The 12,500-nt window shown below is 41.7% G+C and overlaps 1 protein-coding gene across 1 annotated transcript in view; it reads left to right on the top strand.

The window, feature by feature from the left end:
- The window catches only part of grid2 (glutamate receptor, ionotropic, delta 2), a gene marked incomplete at both ends in the record, with an annotated part of 761,628 nt that overhangs the window by 672,257 nt on the left and 76,871 nt on the right, over positions 1 to 12,500 (top strand). The window contains 1 exon segment of the mRNA XM_084053861.1: positions 3,490 to 3,685. Within this exon segment, the coding sequence (XP_083909987.1) occupies positions 3,490 to 3,685 (196 nt within the window).

The following is a 12,500-nucleotide window of genomic DNA, read 5'->3' as shown; positions in this document are numbered from 1 at the left end:
CCATCAATCTCTACTTACAGTTCAGTAAGCACACAAGAGCTAGACTTGCTAGGTTCGAAATACATTCAAAAAGTGCTGCTCACTTTACATTTCCTGATGTTTATCTGAGCTCTGACAGACAAACCAAGAGTGAAAAGGTACTGTAACCCTAACCCCATATTTTAGCTGTTTATCCGTTGTAATGTGCTTGTTTGGGCTTTGAATACGGATTAAGGATTTTGTCAGGTATTGTAGCTGGTGTCCATACTAAGTGCTGGTTGCTGTTAAAGTAGCACACCTGCCTGCAATGCCTGAGCAGGCATTTGTTAGGAAGTTAATGGACTGTGCATCACATTTACAGGCACTTTACAAAAAAGAAAGCCATGAAGCCTTTTCCCTCTCCTTAAATGTAACTTTTATTTTGTCATCTCACAGACTGGATAAATGTGGCCCTAAAGGGTCTGCATTTACATTTACATTCACACACACACACACACACACACACACACACACACACACACACACACACACACACACACACACACACACACACACACACACACACACACACACACACACACACCAGGCAACCATGCACGGCACCAAACTCCTCGTTGGGTGCAGTTAGGGGTTCAGTGTTTTGCTCAAGGATATTTTGAAACACTAATTCAGGACTAGCTGGAGGAACGAACTACATCAATTAAGGTCAAAGTGTCCTTGAGCAAGACGCTGAACCCCTAACTGCTCCTGAAGGTGCCTTGTGGTTTCCTCCCAGATGACCGACTTGCCTCCTGACTGAGCCACTACAGGCCCTTGTTTTAGCAGTAGAAATGTGCATCCAAAATCAGCTATAACTGAGGATATATTCCAAAACTAGAAATGCACTCAAGAGACATGCTACACCCACCCATGGCACATATGCTATGTACTGTATTTTAACATTGTGCTGTGACCTTGAGCTTAAAACTGTCAGAGTTATCACTGTGACAGAGAGACAGACAAACAAGCAGACAGACACCGGCGAAAAGAGTAGACCCACTCCACATGGGCGGGGGTGTGATAAGATATACAGTACTAATAAGATATATTAAAAAAAGAAAAGGAAATCAGAGATCTACTACTATTGATAGCACAACATTAGCAAGGTCGCTTTATAAAAGATAAAAGATTATAAAAGAAGCCAACCTTATCTATAGTTATACACATTGGGTCCTGACTCCTGACATATCTTTATTCTCAACAAAGGGAATATAGCCCGGCACTTGGGGTTGAAATTCAAAGCCTTCTCCTTTACTCATAGCTTAGGTTTGTAAATGACAGTAATCTAGGCTGCACAATGTACTGTGCGTACTTTGCATTCAAAACAGCGATACATCCTGCTGATCTAAGCTACTTTGCAGTGCAATCTGCATTTGATTTGACTGCAGCTGTACTTTAATTCAGACTGCAGAGTGATATTAAATCCGTCCTGCCCCCTCATTAACCGAACTCCCTCATCATAAAGTTTCATTGTCCTCACTTCGACTCTTATGAAATAGAATAGAATAAAGAAGAGAGGAGTCCTTTTTATTGTGTTCATCTAGATCCCTGTGACTCATGATGATATACAGTAGGGCCCTATTTTGCCCTCCGCCTTACCCCGTATCCCTAAACTTATATTAGCCATATTTTACTATTTAAAAAAAAAAACACTTTAAAAAAACACTTTCAACTAGCCGATCTACATCGACACGTTGTGAGCTTGTAGATCGGCTATTTGAACTATTTTAAAATGTATTTCAAAATAGTAAAAAAATGTCAAATACGTTTAGGGATAAGGCTACAGCGAGAGAGGGCCCATATATACTCAATGTCAACCTTCATGATTCTCTATAGCAGAACTGGCTCCAACCTGAGTCTTTTTTTTTACCCTGCATGAAAAGTTGAAGAAAGGAAAGAAAGCATGAAAAGAAAAAAGAAAACAAATCCTCTTTACAATGTTTTATGTAGACTATTCCCAAACGTTTTTGGTTACATGCCTTGATCTGAGTCTGAGACTGATTCATATCACTTTGAATAGAACAGGTACCCTGATTGATCTGATTCACATCACCTTAAATCATGTGATTTAGTGTGCATGGTAGTTTTGCTTAATCTATACACCGTCGTTCAGCGGTGTTGCCTGCCAAAATAGCCGCTCAATAAGCTTGTAGATCGGTATAAATCAGGCTTTATAGAAGTAAATGATATACAGAAATGTGCAAACACAGAGACACACACATGCGTGGACACAGCCTGTGCTGTAAACCTCAGAGAATGCTGCTCAAAGAGAATGCTGAAGATCCACAGACACACATATACACTCCCATATACAGTACAATACAGTTCTACATGCAAGGAACCAGTGGGCAGGGTACTGTAGATTATGCACAGCAAAGATTAACCGACGGCAATAAAAGATTCATGTTCATGCCTAAGTTCATTAAAAACCTTTTAGGAGTAGGTCAGAGAGGTGGCCGGGGAAGGGTGGAAAGATGGCGAGATTGCAAGAACCATGACATAATGACCTCTAATAAAAGATGATATGTGAACGTGTTATCCATATACAGTATATAGCGCATACATGATGCAAGTGCATGTGTGCTCAGGTATCCTGGTGCTTGGGTATTTTATGCGCGCAAATTGCAGTACATTTGTGGGGATGAAGCTTAACTGTGTGTGTGTGTGTGTGTGTGTGTGTGTGTGTGTGTGTGTGTGTGTGTGTGTGTGTGTGTGTGTGTGTGTGTGTGTGTGTGTGTGTGTGTGTGTGTGTGTGTGTGTGTGTGTGTGAGAGAGTAGCCTTGTAGTAATTCAAACAAAACAACACTGTTCTTTTAGTTCTTTTATTACCCATCATTAAATCCACTGTGTGATTCTCAGCCGTTGTGGCTTATTGTACCATTGAAGTAATGAAGTAAGATGCAGTTGTTGTTCTCCATTAAAACATCCGCGGGTGGTGTGTGTGGTGTCTGTGTGTGTGTGTGTGTTTGTGTGTGTGTGTTCACAATCGTACGTTTTCAACAAATACATGGGTGGGGTATTTGTAGCTGCCTGACAAACAAACAAACAGTAATTAGTTCCTGTAATGGTTCTCCATTACATTTCTCTGCGGCCTGGCGAGTTGAGAGGCAACCAAAGCACCGTAGCATTGTAATTAACAATAGCGTGTATATTCCCCTAGAGGTGGCAGTGTTATGAGAGAGAAAGAGACAGACAGAGTGAGAGAACGGGAGGGACGGAGAAGAAACAAAACAAAACCTCTAGAAGCAAAAAAAATAGTGTTTTTTTAATTACTCTGCTTTGACAGTCTCTCTGTTTTCCTAGCACAGTACAATAACTAATTTCTTACCAAAACGTCCTGTTACCTCAGCATTTTCACTGGACTGCCACCTTCAACTCTATTACTGTTGTTGTTGTTTAAAACCTCACACACACACACACACACACACTCACACACAGACATTAACGTACCTCTGCCATCTGTCCCTATAGATCGCTCCAGGACTTATCAAAGCAGACGGAGCTGCCTTACGGTACAGTGTTGGACTCTGCGGTGTACGATCAGGTGCGCTCCAAGGCCATGAACCCCTTCGAGAGGGACCCCATGTACGCCCAGATGTGGAGGATGATCAACCGAACCGGAGGGGCCGACAACAATGTTGAGGAGTCAAAGGAAGGCATTCGCAAGGTAAGGGCTTCATTGTTTTCATTGATCTGTAGTTTCATTTAGTTTGTAGTTTTTCGAAATGCAAACGCGTACAGCACAGTAAGCACGGCAAAGACAAAAGGACAGGCGTAATGTGTGATTGATGCATTGACATGTTGCAAAATAATAGGATCCACAATTGCATTATGTGTTATTGAGTGCAAAGCTTTCAACACATTCATCATTGTCCATCCCAATTGAGGAGCACAATGGTTTGGTTGGCAGTAGGTTCTGGCACGATCACCACTTTGCTTATTGTTTTTTTTATCTGTACACAGTAAAATCGTCAGTGCCAATGAATCCATTTGTACCTCTGAGAATGAACAAATATACGGAATCCTTTGGTTACATAATGTACATAATGTTTGTACATTCTCAGAGGATTTTACTGTATTCTCTGTGTGCTCTATTAGCCTCTGCCATTATATTCCCCATGAGAAACATATAATGCTGACCTTGAGGTTGATGCATTACTGTATGTCTGAGATCACGTCACCTTGAGTGTGTTGAAGTTATTGTCTCCCCTTTTCAGTAGCAATGAATACATCCCTGGCCACTCCATGGAGCTAGCCTTTTATACTAAAATACACATGCTTAGCATGCCTATTCACATAATATCATTCATTTAAAACTGCACAATACAGTTTTTATATTTATTAATTAAGTTCCTTGAGCTGTACAATACATGACAACTTGCAGCCACTGGCTATTCAATAGGCATGGCAAAGCAAGGTAAGCACATTTCAACAACAGGGCAATTCAGCACCAGGTATACCACGTAGTTTTGAAGCTAGACCGTAAAGTGGCTTGGTTCAGGCCCGGATTGACACAGTATGGTGCCCTAGGGTGTCCGCACATATCCCACCCTGTGCCCTTCTCCTATTATACTCTGAGTTTACACCTATATAACTAGGTTTATTGTTTATTACGGATCCCCATTAGTCCTCACCACAGTGAAGACTACTCTTCCTGGGGTCCAAAACTAGGTATTAACTTTAATGTGATAAATACCATAGGTTTACATAATCTTATATTACAGCTAAATTACTAGGATCTGTATGCTAATGATGGTGATTTTCAATTATTTCACAAACTGGCATCAGTGGCACGAAGACAAATATTTTCAGAATGTATCTTGGCCACATAGCACCACTGGTTGTACAGCATGCATGCAAAACAACACACATCAATAGCTTGGTTTTTCATCATAATTTAATCTTAATGCTTAGCCTTTTGTCAATAAACACATATACTCACATTGTGAGATATGATACAAAACAAATTATTCTCAACTCACAAATGGGATTTACCATGGCAACAGGGAATTATGGCAGAACAATATTGATTGGAATCGATTGAAATTTGTAGCACGTTAAATTAGCATACAAAATAACCTATTGCTTAGAATATAAATAAATATGTCAACGGTATTAAAAAGATTGACTAGACAGTAGACACGTACGATACAGGCTAATGGAATATTGGAATATACTTAACAGTCCTTACATACCAACATGCCATTTTCTCGAGTTCTAGGAACATCATCACTCCATGGTATCGCTCAATATGTTATACCTCTAATCATCGCCGATGTTATGGTTAATGATGATGAGCTCAGTGCAAACTTACATCTTTTCAACACATTCTGTTTTGTGTTAAACATATGGGTTTTTCAACATAATGTAAAGATCCACGATCTGAAACCTCAAGCTTCTGTGAACACATCTTTCTTTTTTTCTCTTCTGTTTTAAGCTAACCTTTAAGCATTCTAATAATGTCCTTAACCAGGGTAAGATGTGTAAGTGTGTGGTCTTATCAACAGCTCCCTGCCACACAGACCATCTCCACATAGCCCTATATTATACAGACGCTACTCATTATTACTACCATAGTCTTATGCTGCTGGAGGTTGAGTGCCTTTGTTGGTGGGAGATGAGAGCTCCCGTCTCATTCACAGGTTCAAATTGATCTAAAAACCCCATGCCAATGAGTTACTGATTTCAAAAAGGTTCAAGGAACTGACGCTTGCTTACAGAAGTGACTCGATCATTTGCTGATGAGCTTCCATTCATCAAATCCACCAGGTGGAGACAGAGAGAGCTTAGTGGAGGCTACTCTAGTATGCCCTTCATATACATTTCTCTGGATTTATAGGATATATCTTCCTATAAGGTGGAGTATCCATAGCCTATTTTCAATCAGCATGTACAGGTCCATCTCAGCCTCGCTTTTGACATGCAGCGCACACTCTGGTGTTGTGTGTGTTTCCTGGGATAAATCTAGCAAAATGAGGCTAATGATACATAAATATATACACATACACACAGTTAAACACTTAATCCCCTAGATAATTACCCTGTATCATAAATACCTGACGCTACATCTAATTTGCACACATCACAGCCTCCGTATGCATTACCCTTCTCCTCCCATTGAAGGTTTCACTTTATCCCCTGCTCTCCCGTTGGAATATATTAGCGTTGGGACTTGAATGGGCGCCAGACTTCTGCAGTGATGGGTGTCGTAGGGTAAAGTGTTGTGCGCTGTCTGTGAGATGCATAAAGCACACACACAAGCACATAACCAAGAGGAGCATTAGCTCACAAGTCACACACTCACGCATGCACACTTATGCATGAGCACACTTTATGTGCGCCCATAATATTATTATCACAGATTAACACTCTCGGCCATTGGCAGGTTTTTATTTTTTTCTCAAGTATGAATAACTAGTGTAATTAGTATTGTGTCCAGCATCATGAATATGTCATCATTTTATTGTTGAAGATGGTGTGTGTGTGTGTGTGTGTGTGTGTGTGTGCTTGCGTGTGTGTGTGCGTGCGTGCATGTTTCTGTGTGTGTGTGTTCTCTTGATTCGCTTGCCATAAACAGAAGATGCATGCATATATAACTAATATAAAAAGTGGTGTACGTGCAGGAAATGTTATCGGTTGTGGGGATTTTCATTTTCTGTTTTTGTTAGCTAGTAGGGAGACACATAATCAAGTGTAGGTAAAGGGGCGCAGGGCTGGGGCGGAGGTAGAGGAGGGAAATCTAGCCCCAAACTGAAGGACGAAGATTTCCTGATTTCTGTAGGATGCAAAGGGCCTTATAAAACTGATAATCGACTGATTCGTTAACCAGATCAGAAAGCCGCTATGATATTTATCCACGAAGCTGCGTTGTTAGCAATGTAGATCTGTCCATTTTGCAACATGATGACATTTCTCGTCTGACATTGGATTTTCCTGGTTGCCTTTTATGGTCCTAAATGGGCCGTGGAAGAATGCAAATGATCTCCATGAGCACGCGCCTCTGACTATCAGACAAAAATGAGGAACACATGTGATCCGCACATTTAAGGGATTCACCCGTTGGTGAATCGCACAGCAGTTTTTGCTTAGAGAAAATACACCCTCCTTTAGTCACTTTATTTACACGTTATTTATGACCAGATTAGTGAATCAGGCCCAATACCATTTCATCTACACTTTAAGTTAATAGATTGACATTACTCCCAACTAAGAACACCTTCAGCAAACAAAATTGTATAAAGTCAGTCCTGCTGGGATTTTTCCAGAGTGTGGGGATTTGGGAGAGAGTCAGCTCAAACACAGAAGTTGCTCCTGGCATGTCTCGCCTTTGTTGCTACGCAGCCGTTCTGTGACGTGTTGAAAGGCATAGTTTTCCGCTCTGTGCGTTGGGTCATTTTCACCCGGATAAACTCAAGTGTCGCCTGAGCTGTGAATTTCATCCCAGCCGGCTGAGTTTCATCCATATTTGACATGGACCTTAAGCAGTGAGGTCGCTAAACTGTGGCAATCTAGCCTGCGGTTGCAATTTAGACGGCACAGGAATAATCCATACCATACTATGTAGAGCGCTGGATGGGACACTTTTTGATGAATCTTACATGACAGAGGTGACACCTCTGAAGTGTCAGTGAGCAGTGCACGGCCACAGTGACTGAAGGGAGGGTACAGGCAGTACTTCCCCTCTGATACGTGTCTCTCTCCATTTGACATCCTCTCTCTCTCTCTCTTTCTCTCTCTCTGTCACTCTCTCTCTCTCTCTTTCGCTGTTTGACAGCTTGTCTCTCCTACTTCTCCTTTGTCCCCATTTCCATTCCAAATAAATGTCTAAATGTCTTAGTAAGTGTTCGTCTCTTTCCCTCCCCTCCTCTGCCTGCTTTTCTTCCTCTGTCTCCTTCCTTCTCTTCTCTTTTGCCTCGTTTTCCCACCGCACCACCTCTCTCTTCTTCCACATACTCACTGTATGTGTCGCCCTCTCACGGTGCTGAACACGACAGGGGGCCCTCTGGTGGTGTAGCATCGTCTCTCCCCTTCTCTTCACTGCATTGACATTCTACTGATTTCTCTCTGCATACTGTAGTAGGGCCTACAGTATGCAGAGAGAAATAAGTTGCCGTAAAGTATATGGAATGTAAAAGTAGTGTACATACAGTAGCTATTGTGCTGGATTGCCACATATTGCAGTCATATACATTAATGTGTGGCAACCAGGGGCGTCACGGCCATTAACTGTGCGTACGACGCGACACCCTCACTCTCACAGATTCCCCCACTTTTTGCAAAAATAAATAAATAAATCAATTCATTTGAATTGTTTTGATAATAAATGGGTAAAATCAGGCAAAAATAAGAATTAAATAACATAACCCTAACCCTAACCTTAAAACCGAAATAAAGTAACCAAAAAACGGGAAAAATGTAACAAAATCCACCCAAAAAACACGTGCATGCGTCCACCGAAAGTCCATCCCCCCCACCTACTGAGAGCCTGTGACGTCGCTGGTGGCAGCGTAATGGTCCTAAATCCTAAACAAAAAAAGTGCTTTAGCATTCTATGTCTTGAATGTAATACTGGTTAAAGTATTCTTACTGTACATTCTGCGTCTTGAAGGTAATAATGGTTAAAACTGCATTCTTGCATGAAATGAGAGGTTTTTCAAGCAGGGGCCTATGACTTGAAATGTTCATCTAAAGGTTGAGTATTTTTTCCCCTGTAAATGTTTGCACTCTACTATCATTTCCATGATTATGATTTGTTTTACCATAGAGTAGAAAGATGTTTAGAAAATAATTGCTTAATTATATTAAGTTGAATGAACATAGATATGTCATGGTAGCTATTTATTAAACATTAACACCCCTAAACTTAAGTATTGATGTCAAACAAAGGCTCAGAACTGATCTTTTATTCTCACAAAACCCCACTTAAAAAAACCAAACCTATATAATTCCGTGGTTGAGTGGAGACCCGCAGGAGTCCCCCTGCTTTTTCCCTCTACACCAAATGTCTGCACCGAAAATAGCCGACCTACAAACTCACAATGTTAATGTTACTCTGAAGGTGTTTAAAACAAGTGTTGGGGTTCCCATAGCTTCCATTATACACTTAAATGAACACTGAGGATTTAACTGAGTGGACCCCCCACCCCCATCCCTCTTTCTCTCTGTCTATCTCAGTCTCTCTGACTCTCTCTCTGTCTTTCCCTCTGACAATAAACTTCAGCCTTCTCTGTGCCATCGTTGTGCAGTATGGATTTTCACCCTCGTCAGATTTCGATTCCCTCCTGCAGAATAATATTAGATGTCAGAACGGGTCAGTGTCTGTGCTGCCTCTTTTATCACTCATTCACACGCACGTACATATGCACTGTACATGCACTCGTGCCCACACACCCACACACACGTTTACAGAGGAACGTGCACATAGTCTCTGGACACACTCAGTCACATGGAGGTATGCAAGATTATGCATACAACACACACACACACACACACACACACACACACACACACACACACACGTGCATACTGTACACACATGCACACACACGCGCACACGCATGCACTCACGCACTCACTCACGAACGCACGCACGCACGCACGCACATACGCACGCTAGGGCGAGGCATGTCACTGGTTAATATACCTGTCTCTCCCATTTCAGTCAGTGATCAAGGCAGTCAATATCCAGGAGGTGTTGCTTTCTCAGTTGTGATATCTCATCGACTCGATGTCACACATAATAGGAGAGAGACAAGTGCTGTATGTCACTGTTAGTCTTCGTGCTCCTGACCTCCTTTTGAGGTAGCGTGATACTCAACCTTGATCCACGCCATTTGATCGCAGGCATCCCAGACAATCACACAAGATTAAAGCCGCTGTAGTTCTTTATTGATGTTTTTTTTTTTTTGGTCTCTCTTTTTATCTCAGTGATGAACAGCAGAGCACAGCATGACATTGTATAGGCTGTCGGATGTTTTATTATAGCATTATAGCTATTTATGAGATTAATGTGAATTTAACTCGTAAAAGCAGTACAAAAACAATCTTAATGTAGTCAAAAATAATTTTATTTGTAATTGGCATACAAGAAAATAAAACATAGCAACTCAAATACTTGAACCCTCTATACTTGGTCCCCTCCTTTATTCCCTTTACAAAATCCCTTTACCAAAAACAGCAACAACATATAATAGCTCATCAAGTGAGCTTGTAGATCATCTATTTTTGCCAAGTGTTCGCCGCCAGAATAGGAACGCTATAGGGTTCTTAACAGGCATTGACAGTCCTGCAGGTCAAAGGAAACCCTGTCTGATGATACATTAAGTCTTGCTCAACCAACCAATTCAATACTTTCTCCAGCCTTCTGTGCTATATTAAGCTATGTCTCAGAAGCTACAATGGTGTACTGGTGATTTGCACCTGTCATGGTAGAAAATCCCCGGAAACAAATTTTCTCCCACAATCAAACAGAGATGTCGTCCACAACGAAAGAAACATCCACTTTCACTGATTAAAAAAAAAAGTTTAGGAGTCTTTAATGTTCCAGCAGTCAGCAAAAACAGACAGATTTTGTACAGGACAGGATTTGTAATATATGACACTCTTTGTCATGTATTCTACATGTAATTGGTTTTGTATTGTATATGATGTCATTCAATAATGAGACACAGCTGCATTGTTTCAACGATCAATGGGCTATACCGTATGTCACTTCCGCTTAGCATAGTAATCAGAAACGCTGAAGAAAACCAACAGATCGAAACGTGTCCGTTTTTGTTGACTGCTGCTGCGGAAGACACCTAAAATTAAAGACTCCAAAACTTTTTTATCAGTGAGTGCAGATGTTTCTTTCTGCACCCAGTTAAACCTCAAAACTGCCCTTTTTAGTTGAGCTCCTTTGAAGTGAGGTGCAGAGATGTCAACATCTACAGCAGGTCAAACAAAATTATGTAAAATTATATCGGTTGGAGATAACAAATTAATAGAAGTTGATACCCTGTGACCTGTCCATGAGAAATGTTGTCTACAAGATAGGCCTGGTACGCTCTGAAGTATGCTTCCAGCGCACTGAAAGGCACTATGAAAGTAATAATTCAGTGGAAAGTCCACTGGACTCTCCAGCCATGTAAATGTCTGCTCCCTGTTTTAAACACTATACTTACTGTGCTGTAAGTGCCTTGAAACAGTTCACTGATGTCCAGCAATGATCCAAACAGAACCTGGCAGTATATGTAATAATCTATCATCTAGTTCTAAGCCTTTTATTAGGGAGAAACTAGTCTCGCGTAGCCAGACCCCACAGAAAATGAAAAACAGCGACCTCTGCTTTTCTGATATTCTGTGGAGTCTGGCAGGAGTATAATGTTAGACTAGAGCGCAGGGAAACACCGGTTTCATGTCTGCCTATAGCGCATCACTTCCGGTTGGTGCGACCATGTTTTCATTCCCACTAACAATATTTCTACACGGAACACTAACACCACTTCTCCCAGAGAACATGGATGGTTTTGGTTATAAGCCCACTTGTTTCTATGATGAACGAGTAATTTAAAATGTGAATATCTTTCCGTGGTTTTGTCCGCTCCGAGGACGCTATTGTTAAATTAGTTTCGGCTAGTTTCGAGGGGGGGAGGGTGGATCATGGTGGATGGACACGTGAATCCCGCCCACTACATTTGATTGGGTAAAGCGCGGCCCACTTCCTGATCTGAAGGCACGCCCACTTGTAGCCAATGCGCACTGGTTAGGACGAACCGCTCCGACAGATTCCACCGCAGGTCGGAATCTGTTCTTGAGAGATTAGGGAGAAACTGACATGGATATTATGCCTTCAATATTCTCTGTTTCGTTTGTAAAATACCACACCTTGCTGAAGGGTAAATGGTGTATTAACGCAAGAATGAAAAGTGATGTGGTTTCACTGGTGAGGAGAGGGACCTGGTTAAAGCACACAACTCAGAGTGGGGGATATAGTCTCAGGAGCTGGCGGCCGTCGTGGTTCTGCTCTGCTGCAGTCGAGTCATTGTGGTTCTTTTCTGCACTCCTGTGGGTTCCTACAGTGAGGGAGGGGGTGCGAGAGGAGATGAGCAGAGAGCGAGGGGGACTGAGGAGAAAGGAGGAGGTTGGGTGGGAGGTGTAGGTTGAGAAGTAAAACAAACGGGTGAGTCATGCAATCGCAGGTGTATTTATGCAGTGGTGATTGCGAATGGCAAATGTCAGGGCTATGTAGACTCTACATAGCCCTGACATTTGCCATTCGCAACCACCATGGTCTGAACTCCTGAACTTGCGTTACGTGTCGTGACACACAACAGTTTTGTTGCATAAAAGCATTTATCTATTGTCACGTGAGGGTTAGAATGCATGAAATAAACACGATAACAATATTATAAAACCTTGCTCTGCTATGAATCAGAGAATCTTGGAGGTCTATAATAGAGAGATGTCAATAGCTACCAAGGATGAGGGAGAGTGGAGACAAT

The sequence above is a fragment of the Gymnoscopelus microlampas genome (genome assembly GCF_963454915.1).
Source record: "Gymnoscopelus microlampas genome assembly, chromosome: 4".
Taxonomy (NCBI): Eukaryota; Metazoa; Chordata; class Actinopteri; order Myctophiformes; family Myctophidae; genus Gymnoscopelus; species Gymnoscopelus microlampas.
This window is presented reverse-complemented; position numbering and strand designations above follow the sequence as displayed.